This window comes from Episyrphus balteatus, chromosome 4 (genome assembly GCF_945859705.1).
Source record: "Episyrphus balteatus chromosome 4, idEpiBalt1.1, whole genome shotgun sequence".
In the NCBI taxonomy this organism is placed as follows: domain Eukaryota; kingdom Metazoa; phylum Arthropoda; class Insecta; order Diptera; family Syrphidae; genus Episyrphus; species Episyrphus balteatus.
In genome coordinates this window covers 15452265-15468916 of record NC_079137.1, presented here as the reverse complement: position 1 = coordinate 15468916, position 16652 = coordinate 15452265, and the positions used below count along the sequence as shown (strand labels likewise).

Below are 16652 nucleotides of genomic sequence, written 5' to 3'. Positions count from 1 at the left end.
ATGTACAAGTTCCAAAGCGACATGTCCTCTTGAAACATGTCACCCAGCGACATTACTCTTAGTGAAAGCTCTCCAATGACATGTTCCCTAGCAGAATTTCCGTAGCAACATGTCACCAAGCGACATATCCCCTAGTGACATGACACCTAGCGACAAGTTTTCTAGCGCCATGTCCCACAGCAACATGAAACCAAGGGCGAAATGCTCCCGACAAATTTTTTACTTACTCTGAAGCCTGAAGTCAAAAAAGTTTAATTCAACCCAGAAAGTAAAAATCTTTAAATTTCAATAAAAGAATTACTTTATTTCAGAAAGAAATTTTAATTAATAAGGAAACAGTTATTTTTTTAACTCAAGGAACACTTTGAAATTAACGGCATCATGACTATAACTACATCCAATCCATTGTCAACATTTACAAGGCTTGATCTAAAAGACCTTTAGTAATCTGTTGAACTTGTGGAACCTTTGTAATGTCTCTCAAATTCTTATAACATTCCGATACCTTGGTATAGAAGTCACACATTCCAGTTTCTTCATTGAAAGCCAAATACTTGCCACAAGTATACAATCGTGGACGATTCTTGACGCAAACAAAGTACTGACTGCAAGTTTCTGGTTTACGGTATGAACGTAAGACCTCTTCAAATTCAGCTGCAACTTCTTCATCAGTCCTCACCACATCCGGACAAGTGAAGCCTAAAAATGCTTCAGCATCACAATCTCCAACCTGATCGGGCCAATCACATTGATAAGTATCAGAGTTGAATGCCAATCCTTCGGGACATTTTGTCACCGTGGCAACTCCATGGGCACAATTTTTGTACTGTCCACACTGTGAGGCATCGCCGATTCGGTAGAATCCGAATTGGCGAGGGCATTCGTCACTGGGTTGAGCTGGTTGAAGTCGGGTTCTTGGCTCGACACATGATGAGAATGGAGCATATGTGCAGTCACCTTCATGTTCGGTGCGTTGGTTGAAGATCAAACCATCGGGACAGAGTTTTTCTTCGGCAACGCCATCTATACATTCGATATAGGCGTCACATTGATCTGGCGAAGCGTATTTAGCATTCTTTTCCTTGCAATCTAAGGCGGCGGCAGCTGAAAAGAAAGTGTTCAAGTTCTCAATTAGTGGCTTGGTATTTCTTCAGATTTGTTCCACTTTAAGGTTTAAGAGAGGTTTGGTAGAATAGAAAGACAAGAATTCGAAGCAAATTAAAAGTATTTATTGAATTATGGCTTCCAAAGACTAGATACAGATAAAAACACACACAGAAATTAAAAATTACAATAAACAACAAATTAATTTAAAACAAAAACTTCAAAAAAAGCTTCAAGACATCAAAAGTCTATCCATAGTTGTTTGGACGTCCGGCGTTCTGGAAAGATTGCTGTTGGAATGGTTTTTGTTGGTATGATCCTTGATTGTAAGCACCACCGCCTCTCTGGGGTTGTTGTTGGAAGGCAGGTCTTTGAGCTTGAGCTGGTTGTTGATAACTATTTCCTGATTGATAGTTATTTGCTTGGGGTCTTTGAGGTTCAGCATTGAATTTCTCTGGCTTAACAGCATTTCTGACCGATCCACTGCAAGTGATATTCTCAAGACCATCACAAGCATTGATTTCGGGATTGAATCCGTAACCCTCTCCACAGCTGTTTATTCTTGGTTGTCCATTGATACAGATGAAGTATTTGGAGCAATCACTTGGTGAAATATAGAAACGGTATTCTTCGTCACCCAATAAGTTTGACTTGGCAATTTGGGGACACTTGAAACCCAAATAAGCTTCTGCATCACAATCAGCAACTAGATCTGGCCAATCGCATTGGTATGTTTCTGCGTTCCATGCCAAACCTTCAGGGCATTCTAGAACATGAGCAACACCGGAAGCACAGTTCTTAAAGGTACCACAGTTGCTTTTGTCACCAATACGATAGTAACCAAATTGATGTGGGCAATCGTCGGTTGGTTGGGCATTTTGAGTTTTAGTTCTCTGTTCACATTGAACATCAATTGGATAGCCGCAAGGATAACCACTGCTCTTTTCATTGAAAAGCAAACCATCTGGGCAAAGCATCTCTACTTGCTGACCATGGACGCATTCGATGTAAGCGTCGCATTGTCCGGGAACTGCAAAACGTTCGGTCTTATTGGTGCTAGAGCAGCCGGAAGAAAGGGCTTGAGCTGAAAGTAAAAGAGAAATTATATTGACGTTAATACAGATACTCTACGGTTATCTTACCTAAAATGCTCTAGAATTTTTTTTTTTGTATGTTAGTCACAAAATGAAAATGATGAACTGTTAGCACATTGATAACAAAAAGTTTATATCAACTCACAAAACGAGTCACGAATTAATTGCACATGCAAGGTTTAACTTTTTTTATTTTTGGTTTTGATGACAAATTGAACGTTTATACTTAAGTTCTTAGACGTTTTACGCAAATCATTGGCTTTTTGGGACCAATTACTCATATTACAGTGTCTTCGGAAGAAATACCCTTTCACCTAAATTTTTGTTCATAAAAAACTTTTTATTCTTGTTTTCTATCCCAAATTCAACGTTTTTAGCAGATTTCATTAGAGTGGACCATCATTTTTGTTTTCGTAATGCCCATGGGAAAGACAACATTTTAAATAAATTTCGTGAAGTACCTTTTTTCGGACGGATTTTCCTTATTTCCCAAAAAAAAACACCCTTTCACTTAAAATATAATAAAATATAACGCTTAGATTCTTGGTTTCTGTTACAAATGAAACATTTGTACCAATTTTCATTGGTGTAACATGTGTTTCCCAGTAGCGATAATATTTTTCCTGTTAAATTAAAAAAAACAAGCACCGTTGTTTTAAATCGGCAATAACTTTTCTTAAAGCAATAGCATTGACTTTATTTTTATTTCATTAGTTTCAGCATCAAAAAATACCTTATTCCACAAACAATTTTTTCACTATATTTTTGACCTTCACCCCCTCCCTCTTATCCACGAAAAAACACCCTTCCACCCAACTTTTTTTATAAACTTTTTTGATCCTTGGTTCTCATTCCAAAAGCAAACTTTTTGCAAAGTTTCATGATAGCCCAGGAAAATTAGTCAAAATATGGTCATGAAATCGCATTTTTCGTGGGACAACATTTTTTTTATGGAATGTGTTCAGGTGTATGTCGACGTTACAAAATCAGTGTTCATTTTATAGATGATTAAAAGTGCTATAAATATTTGAAAAAATGTCATTTTGCCCCAACCTTGCGAGACTTTGAATTCGATATTGAGACGCAAACCCGGACTTTGACCGACTATAAAATTGAATTTAACTCACGAAATTCATTCGTATATCATTTTGTACATGATTTAATTGTGAATAAGTATGTCCTTCGTCATTTTTGGTTAAATTAAGTAAAAATGGAAATATTAAATAAAAACCGAACCAACCTCTTTTCCAAGATGGCGGCTGCTCCCGACGTCCTATCATCCCAACAAATTGCCTTTTGTGATGAGGACATGTAGGTACATACATACACCCGAACACATTCCATGAAAAAAAATTTGTCCCGCGAAAAATGCGATTTGATTTACTAAATTCCCTGGGCTATGAGTGTCTGTTCATAATATTTTAATTTTATAAATTGTACTTTTCATAAAGTACCTATTTAAAGCGAAGTCAAAAATAAGGGTTCAACCTAGGAAATTTTTTTCTCAATATCTTTGTTTTGGCATTCTATAACTTACTTCAAAAGTGTAGAAAAATCTCATGTCCGAAAGTCGCGATTTTCAAGGTCAAACCCAGGAATTTTCAAAATTAGCAATAATAGACAATGGTATAATATACTTTGATAATGCTGATTCCAATAAACCTAAAATCAAGCCAATCTGGCGTCACTGAAAGTTAATACTTCTTTTTATTCTGCCAACCCATATTACGTATAACGATTGCAAGCTTACTACCCAAAACCCTTTAAAAGTTATGGTACAGAAACAAAATTAAGACTTTTGGGTTAGTTATAGAATGGCATAACAAAGATGTTGTGCAAAACAATTTTCTATAAGCATTAATTCCGAGGTTTTTGACTGTATTATTAAGTTAATATTAAATGTCACACTACAGAATGCTATTAGTTTTATTTAATCCAAAATGGAACAAATCCAAAACGTCATCATAAGTTAGTGCTAGAAAATGTACCTAATTGAACGTGCTTGCATAGCCCTTAATTCTGGCGGCCGGCAGCTTCTTAGCTTTATCATTTTCTCGACTAATTGGAAACGATTTAAGGCACCAATTTAATATAATATGTAGAATCCAAAATCAGAATCAATTGGAAAAATACATGTTGTAATGAAATGCAAGAAACATTTGGATTTCGTGTCACCCTGTTTTCTACAAAGTTAATGCGGATACGCAAGACATATAACTTTTTATCAATTCCTCTACCATCTGATTTAATATGAAATCAATATTAACCTTATTAATAAAGAATCTATACAAGACTGGTTGATCATCATCATTATATTTAATGTTGGCACCGTACTAATCTCTGTATGGTACCTTAAACCAGAACTATGAATAATACAAAAAAAAACCATGAACCAGTAATGTAGGTATAAAAATAAATTTTAAAACAACACATTATTATTTGAATGATATTAATTTTTTGCAAACTTGTTTCAATTTTGTTTTTTAATTATTCAGACATAACTTAGATTGCAAACCTATATATGTAATAGGTTTGCAATCTAAGTTATGTCTGATAACTTCGAGATCAATCCTTTTTTCGAATGAATTTTAAATTCTTCAACAATAACTTGCAACAAGATGAAACATAAAATGTATCTTTTTCTATTGAAATTTAATAATAAAAGTGATGAAGTAACTTTTTTCTAAAATATCGTCAATGACGATTCGTCATGAATAGACAATTGCATTTAATTTCGGAAAAAGTTGCTGCATTTAATCATTTTTCTCGGATAATGGACTTCATGGCATAATACACGGTTTTTAAAGGAATTTGTTTTTGCAAAATAAGCTTGACAGAATAAAAGTAACTTATACAAACACAAAAAAAACAAGTAATAAACAAAAATAGCTTATCAGTTTTTAGGAAAAAATTTTCGATTTTTTTGAAATCTGAAAGTTCTATCAATTCTGAGGAAAATTTCAGAAAGATCATCTAATAAAATATAACGCACAACACTGCAATGGTTCGGTACAGTAGAAATATGTAAATCATTTTAAACATTATTCGACAACGCTACAAAAGAAATGAAGGATATATCTTTCGTAACGTTTCTGAAACTGCACAAAAGTGTCAATCACTTTTGAATTTTAGGCATGGTTAAAATATCAATATTCAATAGTCAAATAATTTTGATACACCAGTGAAATCTAAAGATCAAATTTGAATTTTAAAACTGATAGAACTCCAGTTAATTCGATTTATCTGTCTTCAGGTTTTGCGGACACAAATATTGATAAATCTGTGCAATTTATAAACTCGCATGTATAAATATCATACAAAACACTTGCCTACATCTGTCAATCTAAGATTAACGTCAAACAATAAACTACAAAGCAAAGGTCAACGCTAAAGCAGACGTGCTCAACATTATTATTTATTAAAGTTGTCGACCTTTAAAGATGTTTTTCTTTCATGCCATTAAGATTAGATGATCCAAGATGAATGTATCCGCAATGTTTAGGTTGGAGGCGGCACCATATATGGAGTTGTTTGTCAATGATATGAATCCAAGAAAAAAATAAGCCATAAAACTTTGTGTCACAAAGAAGTTGAATTTTAGTTTATAGATAGGTAAATAGAAGTTAAAATGTGGAGTTAAAATTCATAAACTAGAAATTCAAAAATAATAGTGTAGCATTTATGGCGATTTTCATATAAACACTTAATTCTACTAAAACCTGTTATTAATATTTATAAATAGTTGATAAATTAATTTATGAATAAGGTGTTAACAATAACAGTGTGTTAAGTCTATTTATGCTTCAATCAGTTTATTATCTTTGACAAAATGATTTATGTAGTTGAAAGAAAAGTTAAAGAAAGAATGGTTCAAAATTTTAAACGATTTAGTAAATGTTAGTCATTTTAGTAAGTCAAAATAGACTGATTTTTAACTTAGTAAATTACTATAAAATGACTTTAGCATTTTACTAAATCGCTTAAAATTTTGCGTCAATGTTAGAAGTTGGGCTAAGAAATAGTATAAGAAAAGCAATGCCTATAAATATTTGTTTTTAATGTGTTTTTAGATAGAATAAAAAAATAATTTAACCAAACAAATTTCCAGATGGACGCTTATTATATTAGAAAAAAAAAATAATTTAATGTATTTTTGATTTGCTTGGAGCTGAAGCTCAAATTTCCTGCCTCTTTTTTTTTGGTACTAACGCGAAGGGAAAATAATTCCAGTTAAAGCAATCGGTGCAGACTAAATAATCTGGCAAAATTAGAACTTCCAAGTATTGAATATTTATATTTCAAATTTTGCCAAATCAAAAATTTGTTAATTTTGACAAAAATAAAAAAAAAAAAAAAAAAAAAACAAATATTAAATATGTATGTATTATTTTAAAAGATTTAAATATTACGATTAGCACCATGAAATATGCATATTTTGCATTTTGGCGATGTTTTTATAAAAATTATTCAAATTATGAGATAAAATTTTTTAAGTGGCACTTAAAGAGTTTTGAAAGGTATTTGGCACATTGCAATTATATTCACTAAAAGTTTATTTTTTTCAATCAGAGTTCATTTCATCACACATAAGTTAATTTATTTTGTTTTACAACTAAATGTCGGCAGAAAAAAAAACATTTCGCAAAAATAAACACTTATTTCGCAAATATGTAAATAAAAATAACATCAAGGCCACACAACATCATCACAGCACCATCAAATTGTGCTGCACCCATATCCCATCAATTAATCAGTGTTAATTAATATCAAACGTTAAGCTAAGATTTTTTTTCAAATAACATTATCCAACAAATCACTTCATAATAAATATGCCCACTTAAATTGCATCCATGTACCTAGAGGTGTAACGAAGTTATGTCAACTTGAGAGCAAAAGTTATATTATACACAGATTCAAAAATTTCATCTCAAACTTTTTGTTTTGTTTAATTTTTCCTAATAAAATTATTTAACAAAAAAACAAACTTATTTAGATACTAACCTAAGGCTCCACAAAGTGCCAGACACAATCCAAAATTAAGTACAATCCTCGTCATGTTGTTATAATTATAAATTTATTCAAAACTTTTTAAATAGTTTCACACTTTACGGGCGGATGTTTTGTTAAAATTCACCCAAAATGAGACTAACTATTAAGTTTTTTTTTAGTTTTGTTGTTGAGTTAGTGTTAAACTCACGAATGCAGAACTACGACTGAAGGCACCTGTTGAGCTTAGGTATCATCTTTGCAAGATTTAAAGCAAAATAAAATATATTTCAGTGAGTGTGTTTTTTTTCTGGTTTTGGAGGAATACTTTAAGGGCATGTTATGGATTCATTAAAAATAAGAAAACTATTAATGGCATGAATGTTTATATAAAAGTTGATCACTTATTGGATACAAATCTATCGGTCCCCGTTATGATTTAATGGTTATTAATTATTTTTTAATGACATACCAACAAACTTGACTTTTCTTTAAAGTCTTTCTGAAAAGATAAATGCTAAATTATCGTTTTAACACTCAAAAAAACCTTTTTGAGTCCTGATATTCCTTGGCTACGCTGCCTTTTTTTCCTTCGGGGTGGAATCGAAATGTTAATCAAATTCCAAAATTGAAAATATAGCGAGCTCAGAAAATTTTACAGTTATGAAATGATAAACAGTCCTGACATCATACTCTAGCCATATTTACCTTGCTATGTCTTTTGCTATGTGAAATCCACATGTAAGATTTAGACTCACTTTAGAGCATAAGTCACCATTTACCATTTTAGCGATCAAAAAAAGGGTCACTGTGGTGTATGTGTAACTTTTTTTTGTTGAAATATTTGTATGAAATTGTTCAATTCTTGAGTAATTGATCAGGCGAGTTAACCCTAAATTAATTTTTGATTTAATAATATTGAAGCCATTGATCATCACAAAGAAAGCATATGGGATGAAGCAGGTTTAAAATTAGTGAACAAAAATAATTTCAATCCAACATCTTGATTTCAAATTGCCAATTAAAGTTTAAGAACACATTAAGTCCCAGACTTTTCGAGATTTTTTTTTTCAATTAAAAACTTTACAATTATTATTTTAAAAAACCTCAAATTTTGAGTTCTATCGGTCAAATAATACAGATTAATGCCTTCAGATTCTGGGAAAATGAGCATCATGTTTTGCATTTTAAACACACTTTCAAGTTATATCATTGAGAAAACTTATATACATTTTTAGATGGAATTATTTACTGGGATTAAACTTCCGATGATATTCAAAATTTCAAAACTATTAATTAATTCAATGACTGCTCATAACTTCAAGAAGGTTCTTAAAGATTTAGGGAATTGTGCGATACAAACCGATTTTTGTTGAATATTGACAAATATAAAACTATGTGTTTTTGACTGAGTAAGACATTATTATAGCTTATAATTACAATAAATTCTTCTCTGATTTAGGAGTTATGTATTCTTGACAGCGAATTGAGGTTCACAATAGTCAAAAAAGCTAATAAAATTCTAATTTTTATCAAACATATCTCTCGTCTTTGCGTTTTTGTCTTTGGCCTCAATGGAAATAAAACATCCTTTCATATTGAATTCAATATCCACTTCTTTTCATTCTAGAATAAGGCTTCTAAAAGTCACCGAAGCAGACTGAATCCATTGTTTAACTTCACACCCATTACATCAAATTTGAAAGACAGGTTATATTTTTTCTTATTATGACGAAATTAAAAAAAATTGTATTTTCATGAGGTATTCCAAATTTTTCACAGCGAGCTAACAATAGAAAATTACAAAATCTGTATCTAAAAGGTGGCGCTGGTCTTTGGTTTTAAATTTGTGTTTGTTCGTATTCCAGGAACCTTTCGTCATAGTTTCTAGCAATCTTTATAGTTTAGTTTATAAAATATTGTTTAAGGACAAGTTAGACACTACGTGTTAATAAAAAAACTCATGTGTGCAATTCACACGTGGTAGAAGTGAAACCTTAAAAAATCATTTTTCTTGAAAAAAAAAAATAGAAAAAATCTACCTATTTTTATTCTATCACCTTCAAATCCATGTTTTTTATATGACAACCTATATAAATTTCAAAGATGCCTACAAAAGAAGTTAGAATTTTGAAAGTCAACCATGTCGAATTTCCAGACTGAGATTACTGTACTTCCTAAACTGGTAGGTCATCGCCAACAGATCTCCACAGGTGTTTTGAGGTATTTTAAATTTTTTTTTCAATTTAAGATTGTGTAACTTGTAGAGCACGTAATAGTGTGATATATCAAATAAAAGGTTATGTTATCAGCATGCGTATTAAAGTTAAATCAAATTTGTATGTGCACTAGATCAAAAGATATAACGTGTGTTGGAAAAGAACATCTTTTTACCGTTATCTCCGAATTTTGAATATGAAATTAATTTAAATTTTGTACAATTATAAATTATTTAATTACCTATCTACAGTACAAATTTCATTCATCTATCTATTAAAAAAAAAAGTTATAACAAGTTGAAGTCAGGTCGCGTTTTCGTTTCATCTTGTTTCAAATCACTACGATACTAAAGAAGTTTTCACTTCAAAAATATACGTACAAAATGGAAAATATATTTTGAAATTTTATACTTTTGTAAGATGGGAACATATTTCGAAGCAAGTACATCCAACCAAATGCAATACTTACATTAAATTAATTTTGTGAGTATCAGTTGAATTAGTTTAACTTTTATTTAGATTTTTTTCCTAGAATTTCACAGTTTCAATATTATTTAACATTTTTTTATATTTTCTCTTGTCGCATTTAAATTAACACAAGCAAAATGGTAAATTCGTTATCGCTTGTGTCGCAGTTAGTTAAAACATAATCTTTCAAAGCATAACACGGAATACTTTTTGTTATCGATAAAAAACTGCAAAATATTAGTTTAGGGGTTAAATTGGTCAAGTTTTCTAGGCCAACTGATGTCAACGATTTTTTTTATCATTTTAGAGCAATCTCATGCGACACAGGTGCCTACATTATTTTAACTCGAACCTTTAGTCGATTTAAAACTGGAGCCGCAATAATTTCAGTTTTCAGCAACATCTTCAGAGGTTTTGTTAAGCTGGTTAGGGTACACGATAAAAATGGTAACCATACAGGAATGTCACTTTTTCTTTTGTTTTAAATGTCAGCTTATGAGATTTTTGGATCCCGTCTGGAAATAAGATCTTGTGGTTCAAATGTGACTCACGAATGTAGTTCCAATTCATTTTAACGTCTAAGCCCTGCATTATTAGTTCATTTCTTATCTATTTGTCCTCAAGTTAAATGGAATTTACAGTCATACATATTTATTTTTGCCACAAACAAAATATAGATTTTGTAAAAAATCACAAAATTTTTATTGCTTACCACAGGTCGGTACTGATTTTAAAAAAAGTGAAGATTCCCCCACTCCATACCTTACCACTATTTTAGCATCTCAAACAAGTAATTCGGGTAAAAAATGTCAAGGTCACTCACTCACTCACACTACGTATACCAAAATCAAAGACCTGTTTATTTTTATTTTATTGAATTTTGTTTTTCTCTGCTTCATTTCAGCATCAAGTTAAAGAGACACGGTACCGTGTCTGGGAACCACATGAAGATCCATTTCAGGTCGTTACCGCTTGGAGATTAAAAAAGTGAAGCTGACTGAAATGTCTTAGTACTCGATGGTTACCACGCTTTTTGTTTATGTCTAGCTTGAATGTTTTCGATTACGTAAAAAAAAAGTATCTTTGAAGTTGATTTGCATAATAAATGATTTTATTTCTAGTTAATGAAAGTGTAGGAAGATAGTGGTAGAGGTAAATCACCTATATGAACCAAGGTAAAATAATAAGCATATGAAACAAAGGTGTGAGCTTTGCCTCAAGATAGTCTTAAAACTATCGAAATGCACGGCATACGACTCAAAAATGTTATATCATTGCAAATCTTGAGGATTCTAAGAAATGTATGAGCTTGGTGTCCAAGGCAACATTATTTACCTCCTTTTTAAATCCCATTGATCAACCAAAGATAATTTAATAAGGAGAACAAATTCAACAAATTTCAAAATTTCCTCGGGTCTTAGACTTGAATTAAATAATTTATTTTGATTAACCAAACTCGCCTCTCGTGAAATGAAAAATTGATGCATATCTATTACTATACAGGGGTTTTTGAGAATCAAGTTCCATGTGGAAAAACAATTTAAAAATAATAAAATAAAAACCCCCAAATGTTTGCAAAATTTTATTTGGACGCTAGATGGCGTACCACGAGAGTTAAAGTTATTTGAAATAGGTACACTCAGTCACAAAAGTAAGTATAGGCCCCTAATTTTGTCTTACCAAGACCGTTATAAAAAATCTAACAGTTTTTATTTCATTAATCATAGCCTACATATTTACAATAAAAAAGTAGTCAAATTAACAATTACTAGATGTAAAACAAAAAACTAAAACATACTACCTACAAAATTTTTATCACAAAAGTAATTATAAAAAGAAAAAAAAAACTATGAAAATCGATGTTAAAAGTATAAATTAATAAATTTTTTTGGAAATTAATACTTTTTATTGTACCCCCTAGTTTTGGCGAAGTCAAACTTTCTTGAAGGTATTTATTTTACTAGGTTTTTGAAACATTTGGGCCGAATCTTATCCACTCTTCATTTAAGACTCATTTCAGCAAATCATTTGATTGCGTCCTAACTTTTCTCACCGAATAGTTCTTTAGGTGCTCATAAGTATCCAAATCGAGCGACTGGGAGGTATTTGGTTCTGGTTTTGAAAGCGGTTCAGCAAAAACTCACTCAAAAAGACAGAGTTGTGTTTAGGGTCGTTACCTGCATGGAAGATAAACTATCCATCTGCTAGGCGCACACATGCGATTTTGATCGCGCGATTGTCGCAAATTAGATGACAAGAATTTCAATGACTGTAGACATTTTTAATCGCGAGAAGCATGTGAAATCCTTGTGATCCATTTTTGCGAATGAATAATCGCGCGACTAAAATCGCATGTGTGCGAATAGCCTTAGACTAATTGTTGGACACTTTAGTGCGGGTTGTTCTATTCTCTATTGTTTCCTCAATGAAGACCAAGTTACCCACACCAGAAGTAAGCAAACATCCCCATACCATAAACTATCCACTGACGTTTTTGCCAGTTCCCTCCTTTCTTTTCGGATCTACTCTTTTTCTTGGTTTTCTAGAAATTTTGCACATTAATAAAAGCTGAAACACAATCACGCTTTGCCGTCGATTTTGACAACTGCGAAAAGTTCAACTATAGGAAATCTGTGTATCCTCACACAATGACGCTTTTCTTACATACGCTTTTTTTGACAAACGTAAGGAAACGTAAGAAAGCGAGCAAAAGTTCAACCAGACTGAACTTTTGCTCGCTTTCTGACATTTAACAGACATAGTTACAGTCACCCACATTATTATTGCGCCAAATGTGAATAAAAAAAAAAATTATTGCAAAGCTATGTGTGTTTTTTAATTTCTCTATATAGATTTTGCACAAAAAAACGACATCGAGATATTTTAAATCAAAACAATTTACGTATTAAAAACAAAAAAAATTTAATGATGTTTTAGACTGAGTTTTATTGTTAAAAACAATATATTTTGATTGGTTTTGTTTTTATAAATATAGGATTAAAGAATAAACAAATTTCTATGCATTTTTTAAACACATTAATATCCTTTTTCATTTTTCCACAATTAAATCAAGATAAAGACTTGGCCCAATAATTTTGTGAGTGAGTGTGTTTTTTTTTATTTGACAGCAGATTTTATGTTGCAATCAGCTGTTCAAAGTCAAAGTGACAGAAGCGCGCTTTGAGGATTTCTCAACGTAACGCAACGAAGCGACGCCCTGAAGCGTGATTGTGTTTCAGCTTTAACTCATATTGACGTAAGACAAAGTGTACTGCTCAAATGGACCTGGCAAATTGGAGAAAGATACAAAAGAAACAAAATCCTATCAAAAGGCTGTTACTGAGTATCCTATCAAAAGGCTGAGACTTTTATGCCTCAGTGCTTTTTCTGCCAGCATATTTTGAGCATAGGAGAATTTGGATATTTTTTTACATTTATGTTTTTTTTTTGTGATATGTATACATATCTTAAATAAGTTAAGCTAAAGTCAATTGTAAATACTTGTAGCATGTTCAATAAAACAAAATTGAATTGAAATTGGGAAATTGCGAGGCCCGAATCAATAAAAACTCAACTCTGTTTTATGTTGAAAATTCATTTATCGGTTAATAAAGATAAACCATAAACGGGAGAGCAAAAAAAAAGTGTATTCTTCAATTTACCGCCATACAACAAAAGTAGTGCTTGACGAAAGTTTCTCATGGTAATCTCTTCAAAACGACTGCAGGGGTCTAGAAATTGTATCAATTTGAATGATGCATTATTATATTATGGTAGTCGGCCTCAAATAAATCAAATATAAATTTATTTCGTTGTTCTAGGATCGATTATGCATGTCAGGAATACCACTGGCCATAAGTTATTTTTTGAATAGTTTTTTTCTTATAAGAGTTTATATTCCAGCGATAGTTGGATTGTTTGACCGCCATGTTGAGAAATTCGTTTTTGTGATTTTCTCGGCTCCTGTTTATCGTAGAATGGATTTTTTATCTTGTTTTGTAGAAAAACGTAGGTATTCTCTAATTTTTTTAAAATAATTTGTTTTGTAATGTATCTACAGGGTGTCCCAAAAGTAATGGATCAAACGAAATATGCAGATAGGCCAACTTTAGGGCTCTCAGAATTTAGTAACTTGTTCATCCCAAATCCTTACGGTTTTCAATTTAATGCAGTTTTTGTGAATTATCGAAAAATCTCGGCTTTGCAACAGTATTTTGCTTCCTCCGGTCATAATTGATTTTTGTTTTTTACAATTCTTTCACTAAAACATTGGTTAATAAGAATAAATAATTATTTAATCAAAATATTTTTTATTTCATACGCCATTTTGCTGCAAATTAATTAACAGTTCCATGTTTTATAAAAACTCAATTACTTAATTTTTTTTCAGAGCAACACACTGCAAAAAATTTGTATGGTGTGACACAGGTTAATTATTTTAAAAACTTGCCGTGTTATTGCACTTTTCAAAAATGTATAAAAGTTTCCAAACTTGAAGTTAGAACAAAAGATATTGCAATTTTAATGCAACAAAACAGGCCTTTTCAGAGAAAAATAACAAAGAAAAATAAACACATTTCCTCGACTGTTGTTTGTTTATTTCTTTTTGAATAAAAGCCTCGATTTTTGTTTGTTATTTTGCTCGGAAAACCCCTGTTTTTTTGCATTAAAATTGTAATATCTTTCGTTCTAATTTGAACTTTGGAAATTTTTATACATTTTTGAAAAGTGCAATAACACGGCAAGTTTTTAAAATAATAAACCAGTATCACACCATACAATTTTTTTTCGGGATGTTCCTCTCAAATAAAAGTAAGAAATTGAGTTTTTATAAAACATGGAACTGTTACATAATTTGCAGCAAAATGGCGTATGAAATAAAAAATATTTTGATTAAATAATTATTTCTTATTATTAGGCAATGTTTTAGTGAAAGAATTGTAAAAAACAAAAATCAATTATGAGCGGAGGAAGCAAAATACTGTTGCAAAGTCGAGATTTTTCGATAATTCACAAAAACTGCATTAAATTGAAAACCGTAAGGATTTGGGATGAACAAGTTACCAAATTCTGAGAGCCCTAAAGTTGGCCTATCTGCATATTTCGTTTGATCCATTACTTTTGGGACACCCTGTATATAAAATGTTATTGACGATGTGTAAAATTTTAGTTTTACATTTTTTTTTCGGTTTAGGTTCATCATTTAGTATACCTAAAGTTTTCTTGCACGGCCAAAACTGTTTTAGTTATAATATAACCTGACCAATTCCATATGTTGTTTGGCTACAATGATAATACTGGTCAGCAAAATTAAACTTTTTTTCTGCACAAGAACCAAAATATACTTTTCTGAAGGTTTTTGGTTGCTGATCTCGAATCCGAAGTCAGAAAAAAATTTTTGACCCTGAGTCGATATCCTTCGAACACACTACATGAAATTTTGTATATGGCCGATTCAGTTATACTATACCGTAGTCACTAAAAGAAAAAAACCTGAATTCGAGAACAAAAACATTCTATCTGCTGCAATTTTGTTCTACTTAGCTAGTTAACCCTTAAACCCTACCCTGGGGTCCAGCGACACTGCAAACATACATATTTTTGAATTTTACAAAAAATAAGTAATAGACCCCGCCGAAACTTTTAGAATTCTCTAATTAACGTAGTAGCCATCTAAAAATTAGTCATTTATTCATTTCCGTTCATTTCATTTATTCTGATCCCTATAAACTGCCTCCATATTAACAAAGGATCCAACTTCTTCAGATTCAAACTCTATATCAAAGGCGAGTAAATAATGATCTTATATTTCTCCATCAACTTCTTAATGGACACATTGATGCTCCAATCTTGTTAGCCTGTATCGGGATTAATTATCGCGGAGGGTCTCACCACCTTCGAAGATTTGAACTTTTACACGTTGACTTTTATAGAACAAACTATGGCATACATGAACCTCTTAATCGTATGTGTAAACTTTTCAACTTAAATACGTCTTATATCGACTTTAACATAAGTAATGTGGGATTGAAAAAGTTTTCGGACCAGTGCATCACTTTCGTGATTGTTTTTTTATGCCTGTAGAAATTTTTAATGTAATATATGTTTATTGTTAGTATTGTATCGTAGTATATATTTTTTGTGCATGTGTTATTTACTAACCACTAACACATGCACTTTTGATGAGCCTCTGATTGTAGATCGTAGCTTGCTCTAAGCTCTGTCTGGGGTCCCGTATACCCCAGGGTAGTAATTGTGAAAGTTTATTTTAGTAATTCGATGGATTGTTTTTGAATTCATTTAATGGGTTATTAAAGTTTTCATTACTTTTAAAGAGTTTTTTCACTGTATCTAATATTTCTTTTATTATCATTGCTGTATGCAAGTGTTATTATGTCTGTGTTCTCGTTTTGATTTTCGATTTTAGTTGGAAAACACAAGAATTATATGGGCAACTTTGCCAACCAATCTCCAGGTACTTATTGGAGAAATTTCAAAAAAGAAGCGGCCAGTAGCTCAGTAAACATCTACTCTAAACACAAAAAAAAGGATTTGTCATCTGTCCACGAGAAAAGGACCTGAAGTGCACTCTGTTCGGAACATAGCCACTCAGTGTGTCAAATGTGCCTGAACTCAAATTTTTAGAACATTTTATATTTTAAAATAGTTTAATATAACTATTTTATTAGTAAATAAAAATTTTTGGCAAATTGTTTTTTTAAAAAATTTGATCAAAAACCTTTTGGGGTCTCCTGAACCCCAGGGTAGTAATAGTGTCTCT

The 16652-nt window shown here is 31.5% G+C and overlaps 1 protein-coding gene across 2 annotated transcripts; it reads right to left on the bottom strand.

Moving 5' to 3' along the window:
- Positions 1–283: 283 nt before the first annotated feature.
- Positions 284–7434, bottom strand: LOC129919525 (protein obstructor-E-like). 2 transcript variants are annotated; one of them, XM_056000432.1, is made up of 2 exons: positions 7200–7434; positions 284–1104 (listed from the first exon to the last, which is right to left on the bottom strand). In XM_056000432.1, exons 1-2 carry the CDS (start codon positions 7252–7254, stop codon positions 416–418), a joined length of 744 nt encoding a protein of 247 aa, XP_055856407.1. In that variant the 5' UTR covers positions 7255–7434; the 3' UTR covers positions 284–415. The 2 variants fall into 2 exon arrangements, with proteins under 2 accessions (XP_055856407.1, XP_055856406.1); XM_056000431.1 differs by lacking the exon at positions 284–1104 and adding an exon at positions 1147–2188 and having other exon boundaries at positions 7200–7433.
- Positions 7435–16652: the final 9218 nt, after the last annotated feature.